This window comes from Culex quinquefasciatus, chromosome 2, assembly GCF_015732765.1.
Source record: "Culex quinquefasciatus strain JHB chromosome 2, VPISU_Cqui_1.0_pri_paternal, whole genome shotgun sequence".
Classification (NCBI taxonomy): domain Eukaryota; kingdom Metazoa; phylum Arthropoda; class Insecta; order Diptera; family Culicidae; genus Culex; species Culex quinquefasciatus.
The window spans coordinates 103,544,817-103,552,748 of NC_051862.1; the positions used below are offsets into that span (position 1 = coordinate 103,544,817).

A 7,932-nucleotide genomic window follows, 5' to 3' on the forward strand; every position below is an offset into this window, starting at 1 on the left:
TAATGGCCAAACAAAAAAAATACGGGTCTAATTATTTTGGCCAAGGAACCCCCAGCAAAATTTTGAGCCCGATTGGAGAACTTTTTTTTCGGTTTAGGCTCTTTTCAAATGGAATTGCTGTATATACAGCGGGACAGATTGTGGGTGATCTGGACCTGAAAGGATTCGTGAAGCGATCGTTCCGAGGAAACTTGAACGGCGGTGCAGGAACGTGGTCGTCCGGTGTGGCATGTTTCGGGCGGCATCGATCCGAGTGCGCTTGCAGTGCCATGGCCACGTGCCGGTTGCGGACGGCGTTTGGGGTTGGGTGCAGACCAGCTCGAGATCGCTGCATAAAAAGGGTCTTCGTTCACTTTATTGGAGTAGATCCTGCCAGTGACCGCTCGAGCGTTAAGTCGTGTTCGTCCCCATCGAACTGATGCTTCCTTTCCTTCAGTGACACCGATTCCTGCGCCTAATTCGAGGTGGCCTGGCCATGAGCCACCATTGTCGTTCTCGATCCCGGTGAGGACGGGCCATTGCGGCAACGTTTGAGACCGGCTGAGTTGGAGTCCGGTTCGGTTCTGGAAAGAATGAAAAGGAAAAAAAAAACAATTTAGAGGAGGAATTTTACAGCATTTTTTTTTCTTGCCAAGAACCTACTCAATGCCATTATGGTTCTTCTCCGAGCCGCCGAGTTGTGCATCGAGGAGTGTCTGGAACGGCGGCAGGTGTGTTGAGCGGTGAGGCTGGTTCTTTCTGGAAGCCGGGGTTCCGGTTCTTCTGTGGTTGGAGTCATCATTGTAGGCCTGCTGGCGTTCAAGTGATGGTGGAGGGTGTGGCTGGTCGGGTCTCCAGAACATTTTTTGACACATGATTTCTTTGTAGTGATTTGTCGGGACCAGTTTTGGTACCGGATGGTTCTGGTTTTTCCGTCTTGAGGATGCTGACGGGTTTGCGTTGTTATCCGTGAGGTTTATTCTGGGGTCGTTCCAGATTTGAACTACCGTTCGGATTCTCCGACGACAATAATGTTCTTGCACACGTCCTCCATGGTGTTGGCCAGCGAACGATTTACGACCATCTTCACCGCGGTTTGGATTGTCTCTTGCTGCTGCTCCTCCTTTTTCATTACGCGACGACGAACTTTTCAGAACCGACGAGATTGTAGATGTCGGACAGATCGGCATCCGGCACTCCTGCACGATGCACCGCTCCTGTCCTTATTATATCCTCGATTATCGTAGACGGTGCCATGTGCCGGAAGGCGACAGGTGCCGCATTGGGCGAAATGGAAGTATTTTGCAAGACACGAGCCGTGGTGTTCTGCGAAACGATTTCTTGGCTGCTGGACCGATGGTTGGACCGACGACCAGCGTGGTCGGTTTCGCCTTATTTGGTTTCTCCGTTTCGATGGCCTGGTCGATCTATCGCAGCAGGTTGCACGGTTGATTTTCAACGTAAAGAACAACCGGAGGCTGGAGTGCGGCTGCAGCATGCGCTGCTTCTTTTCGAGTTGGACAAGCCACTGCGGACGTTCTTGATCAGCACCGGCAACCGGTTTTTTGCACTCGATGGTCCTTGAAGCTTTCGCTGATCCTATGACATTGCTGGAGATTTGCTGGTTCAGTTCGGCGGCTAGATGGTCATCTCTTCATGAAGTGTCGTATCCGGTGACGAAGCAGAGCAGTGCCGGAGTATTGCTGACAATTTCCGCCGTCCGGAGTTCCGCCGATGATCGTCGTGATCCCGATGCTGGTTTCGCTGATGCCGGGTGGCCAACCTTGGAGGTTGCGTTTGTCCGCGACAGCCTCCTTCGTACGAGTCACGAATAGTTTGATCCGTGCGATTGATGATGATTCTTACCGCCGCCGCTGCCGCCCAAGACGAAGCTCGGTATTATACTGGTGTATCCGATTCCGCCACCACTGTTGTTTCGCATTCCACGATTGTCTCGGTCGTCGTTAATCGGTCCCGACGAACGTGGACACTCCGACGGTGGTGGATCATTTTTGTTTAGGTGACCGTTCGGGAGTGTCGAGTCTGTAAATGTTAGAAAGATTTGAATACAGTCGCGAGATAATACTTGTTTCAACTTTATAAACAAGAATACTATTCTTACCGTGGGACTCGCACTGTCAGCATATGATCATCCGGCTGCAGAGGCCTTCTGCCAACGAAGAGGTGGCTCCGGTGTTGAACAGATCGCCCTAAGTAATTAAGCGTGAGTTCGGCAGATTGGAATACGTCACAGGGCAAGAATCGTGTTTGTTGTTGCAGGGTTTTAGAGCTGGAAAGGGAGAAGGTTAGTTTGGAAGATTTCTCTGATGACTATTTTTACCATTTTACCTGTCCTTTGACAGGATCGGGTCCAAGTACACCTCCAATGTAGTCCTGAAAGAGGCGTGTCGCCTCCGGTCTGCTAATTCTATTTGTTGTCACGGTAAGTCAGCCACCGCCCCGTCGTCCTTCTCCGGATGCACTTATCTCATGTTAAACATGCTGATGCTGATTCTGGTTCATCTGTTCGAATCGAAAGTGCCGCGCCAGATCAACCCAGCAATAGTCCAGAATCGTGGACCGGTTTCGTTTGATCTGGACCTGGACGCGTTCGTCGTTCCGGGACGCCTCGATTAATCTGCGTCGTTGTACGGCAACCGCCGCCGCTCATTTTGTTGGACGAAACCCGTTCACTGCTGCTGAAGCGATCGTCCTGCTCCTGAAGCTTCCTGGTCACGTTATATCTTCATCCGCTGGTTCTCCTCGTGACGCAACTTAAGTCGTTCATTGACCTCGGACCACGAACTCCTACGCCGACGTTGCCATTCTGTCGCAAGAGACAGAATCCGCGGTTGACGGACGGCCGATTCACGCTTTTTGCGTTCGCGTTGCAGCTGTTGCTTGCTGACCTACGGCGCCAGAATCTCCTTCTGCGGGTACGATTCCGACTCCTCGTCCAAAAATTGTAGCTTCTGGTTGTAAACAAACTCGCCGTCCTTGGCGATCGCCTCGATGCGCTGCAACTTCTCGTCGGTCCTCGTAAGCTGATTCGCTAAAACGGAACATTGCCGGTTGCGAATCCAGAACCGACTACCTGGAAGGGGGAAAATTATTTACGGTTGGATGATTAAAATAATGACTGTTTTACCTTTAGCACTGAGTCCGCTGCCACCGGCTGCTAATTGGCCACCTCTCAGGTGGTCCAACTACGAAGCCAAAGTTTTGATCTGAGACAAAATGATACAGTCTCTGAAGTCAAAGTGTGTGTCCTGGTAACTTGCGAAGATCAACGAATCTCGTCGGAACCATCCAGCTAGGATGCTTCGGGGGACCCTGCCCTTGCCCTGCCCCGCGGGGTCGTTTCAGCAGAAGTGCCGTTGGGCAGCGCTGCGGACACTTTGACATCTGCCCGGGGAAACGGCTGGTTCTGTCTGGGGCGTTACAGAGGTATTACGATGCACAGCGCCGCAGCGTTCAAAGAACCTCGGGGATTCTCGCCCCGCAATGTTGGTACAGCCAAGGTGCCGTCATTTGCAAAGTTGGCCGAACGCCGCTTTAGGACTTTTTCCAAGTTCTTGACCACATCCTGCAGCTACTCCTCCTCCTCCTTCTGGTCTCATTTGAAGCTCTTGTTGACGAACGCAAAAACCGGCATTGGCAGATATGGTTCTGACGCGCGGTCAGTTTTGAGGACCTTGGGAGGCTTCGGGAGAACTCACCAGCAGTTCAGTTTCTCCTCGGTCAACGAAGTGGCACGCGACCGACGGATGGTTTGTTTCCCGTTCGTCTATCTTTAGTTTCAAAACATCTTTGTTTACAAACTGCAGAGACGGTTTCGCCGGCCAAACGGCTGGGGGGGGATGTTGGATCTGTTCTGCAGACCAATGATTCTTTCTTCGCTGGCCAAGGCTGACAATTTGACGGTCGTTGTTCGGATCTGGTTTGGTATTTGTGAGATGAAATTCTGAAAGAAAAGATGTTTAGTTTTCCTTCACATACGAGCTTTACTGGCTTACTGTTCCTGTTCCTCCGGTGGCATCGGAAGCTTCTCCCGGTTTCCGGATTTTCCTGCCTCATCATTTTCGTCGTTCCCAGGAATAGGTGGCACCAGCACCAGAAACCGATCCGTCACAGGTGGCCACTCGGCAGGTACCAAAAATTGTGTTGGTTGTTTGATTCTGGAAGGGCCGCCACATCACGCCGGAATCGGTGTCCGGCAGGGTCTCAATGCAGCTCTGAAAGGAGAAGAAAAAAGTATTTGTATATTAAGTATATCTTTGCCGGAATTCGTCTCATTTCCGTAATTTACTTATCCCTTTGCTGAAGCCACTGCACCAGGGCCCTTTGCTCCTGACCACCGATTTCAGACTTGTTGCGGCTGTTTCTACGATTGAAAAAAAAAATGGACCGCACCGGAAAAATTCACGACCAAACACGCAAACGATGCGAAAAGTTTTCCATTTGACAGAACTTCCGAAAAAATTGCACTCGCGAGAGAACGAAATGGCGTGCTTTGCGAAACGTCGATGAAAAGCTTGAGCATGCTTTCTTTTTTTTTTTTTTTAATTTATGTTTATTCAGTTTTTCTTTTCCATGTACATTCATTCAGTTAAAATATTATTGAGTGTCCAATAACAATCGATGACTTTTCACCTCAATTTTAAATACTAGCAACTTTTATTTATTCATGAAATATTGTAGCTTTCGCTATTCAGTGATTTCAAATGTAGGAGGTCCTACATGTACAAAAGGGAAAAGGGATACCTTAAAACTAACTTATAAACTATATATAGAGCGGATCAATGCAGCTGAAGACTGCAATGATTTTTGTCGAAATGCATCAATTATCTTATTGGACATAACATCCAAAGCGTCAACTTCGGCTAATTGATGAAGTTCACTGGTGCTGAACCAGGGAGGAAGTTTCAGAATCATTTTCAGAATTTTGTTCTGAATCCTCTGAAGTTTTTTCTTCCTGGTTAACGGTACACATCAACCATAGCTTTTGCACCCAGATTTCTGTTACAGAAATTTTAGTATCTTCGAAAATACGGGAACTATCGATATAATTTTTTATTCATCCCCTAAATTACTGTCTTCGTAGTTATTTACAACAAAGTTTGACTATTTTCACAATCAGATTCTTGCAGGATTGGGTCCGTAAGTTTGACAATTTTGGAATAAGAAGACAACAACTTCCTTGGTTGCTGTGCACCCTTAAGCAACAGCTTGTCCAGATCGGCACAGCATAAAGCATGGCAGGTCTGAAAATTTGTTTATAAATTAACAGTTTATTCTTGAGACAAAGTCTAGAATTCCTGTTTATAAGTGGATACAAACATTTAATATATTTGTTACATTTAACCTGGATACTTTCAATGTGATCCTTGTAAGTAAGATTTTTGTCAAAAGCAAGTCCAAGATATTTCACTTGATCCTCCCACTTTAAATTTACCTCATTCATCTTTATAATGTGATGACTTTTTGGTTTAAGAAAATCAGCCCTTGGTTTGTGAGGGAAAATAATAAGTTGAGTTTTTGCAGCATTTGGAGTAATTTTCCATTCTTTCAAATAAGAATTGAAAATATCCAAGCTTTTTTGTAATCTTCTTGTGATGACACGAAGGCTTTTGCCTTTGGCGGAGATGCTTGTATCATCAGCAAAAAGTGCACTCAAAAAAATATTCACGTCGATGTTACGTGAAAAGCTATGTGGTATTTTTCCACTAGACTTTTCACGTAACTTCTACGAGGTGGTTCTAGTGGAAGCGGAATATGCTTGGCCAGATCATTTCACGTTGATTTTACGTGTTTCACACGTGAAAGCTAAATGTATCAGCTGATGAATTCTACATGAACGTTTTAGTGATTTTTATAGGAACCTTCTAGTACTTATGTAATCTTATTTCAGATTATTTTTTCTGTTTAAAATAACAAAATAATGCAATTTTCAATTCTAATTTAATGGTTTATTGAACCTTTCTTTTAATAACATTTTGTAAATAATTCAAATTCACGATTTTGTAGTGTTCCGTGTCGAAGTTGGGCATCCGTTTTGACTTCCGCTTAACGAATCGAAGTTGGCCACAGGGCGATCGTTCCGACGGAGTGACCTGACAGCTGGTCTAACTGGTCATCTTTGTTACGAGTGATGGCATACAAGATTGGCCCCGTCTAGGCCCCGTCGTTGCCGTTTTGTCTTCGTTGGTACTGTCACCGTGATTTGAATTTTTCCCTGATAAATAAAGAAATAATGTTTCTTAAAATCATCGTTAAAATCTCTTTAACCCGAATTTTACTTACGGTTGTAGCGAAACTAGTCGGACGATGAGAGGGTGGCCACAAAAAAACCCGGAGTGGATGCTCGGACAGAGGCCGGACACTAGCTCTATGACCTGAAACGAGTTGTGTAATCCGTACTCGAACTTCTCCGGGGCACACTAGAAAAAGGTCGACGACCCGTTGGCCATGTTCTTGACATTTCCGGTGGCCTCGCGCTCCACGGTAGCTTCGACCATGAATGTCATTCCGACGGACCAAATCGCAGAGTTGCGCCTGGGAATACTTTCGAGGGTATGGCCAGAATTCCATGGTTACCGGAAAAGAAGATACTGCTTCAAAAGATCTGCAAAATAAACATGAATTATTAAAACAAAATATAATTATACTTAATTCAACTTACTGTTAAATATATTTAATGAAATTTTGCGAGCGCAAGTCCGGCAGCAGATCTTCACCGTACGCCAACAATTTTCATACTAAAATAATCACGTAGAAATTTGGCCGAATGGCTCACCCGAGTCTCGTTGAAGTTACATTTCAAAACACATAAAAGCTACATGAAAGATCCTAGTGGAAAAATACTATGAGGTTTTTCACGTAACATCAACGTGAAATATTTTTTTTGCCGGTACACTTTCAGATTGTTTTTACGTGTGTCACGTAAAACGTGCCTAGCGAGGGGAAAATTGGGGTTACGTGATTTTTCACGTGATTTCTGACATCCTGGGGGCAAATCAGGCAAGTCAGAAGTAAAAATATTGTATAAAATTGGACCCAAAATGCTACCTTGAGGGACGCCGGCACGTACAGGTAGTTGATCAGATTTGCTGTTCTGATAACATACCTGCAGAGTACGATCCGTCAAATAATTTTGAATAATTTTCACGATATAAATCGGAAAATTAAACCTTTTTAATTTCGCAATCAAACCTTTATGCCAAACACTGTCAAATGCTTTTTCTATGTCTAGAAGAGCAGCGCCAGTAGAATAGCCCACAGATTTGTTGCTTCGAATTAAATTTGAAACTCTCAACAACTGATGAGTAGTTGAATGCCCAAGGCGAAATCCAAACTGCTCATCAGCGAAAATTGAATTTTCATTAATGTGTGTCATCATTCTATTAAGAATTATTCTTTCGAATAATTTACTAATAGATGAAAGCAAACAAATGGGCCGATAGCTTGAGACTTCAGCAGGATTTTTATCCGGTTTCAAAATCTGAACTACTTTGGCATTTTTCCAACTACTGGGAAAATATGCCAAATTAATACATTTGTTGCAAATTTTGACCAAGCTACTTAAAGTTGCTTCAGGTAATTTTTTAATAAAAATGTAAAAAATGCCATCCTCACCAGGGGCTTTCATATTTTTAAATTTTTTGATAATAGATTTTATTTCATTCAGATCCGTATTAAAAACTTCATCTGATGAAATTGTTCAACAATATTCTGAAATTCTATTGAAATTTGATCTTCAATAGGACTCAAAACATTTAAGTTGAAATTATGGGCACTCTCAAACTGCTGAGCAAGTTTTTGAGCTTTCTCCCCATTAGTTAATAGAATATTATCACCATCTTTTAAAGAAGGGATTGGTTTTTGAGGTTTCTTAAGAACCTTTGAAAGTTTCCAAAAGGTTTGGAATAAGGTTTAATTTGTTCGACATCTCTT

General features: G+C 44.5%; 1 protein-coding gene across 1 annotated transcript; it reads right to left on the reverse strand.

The window, feature by feature from the left end:
* Positions 1–454: 454 nt before the first annotated feature.
* Positions 455–1,318, reverse strand: LOC119766146. The gene is made up of 2 exons (XM_038250545.1): positions 643–1,318; positions 455–563 (listed from the first exon to the last, which is right to left on the reverse strand). Exons 1-2 carry the CDS (start codon positions 1,167–1,169, stop codon positions 455–457), a joined length of 636 nt encoding a protein of 211 aa, XP_038106473.1. The 5' UTR covers positions 1,170–1,318.
* Positions 1,319–7,932: the final 6,614 nt, after the last annotated feature.

Excerpts from the sequence above, each read along its gene's own strand:
- LOC119766146 (XM_038250545.1), bottom strand. The coding sequence starts at position 1,169 with ATGCCGATCTGTCCGACATCTACAATCTCGTCGGTTCTGAAAAGTTCG. Across the intron at positions 564-642 it reads AAGAACCATAATGGCATTGA|AACCGAACCGGACTCCAACT; the intron begins GTAGGTTCTTGG and ends CATTCTTTCCAG.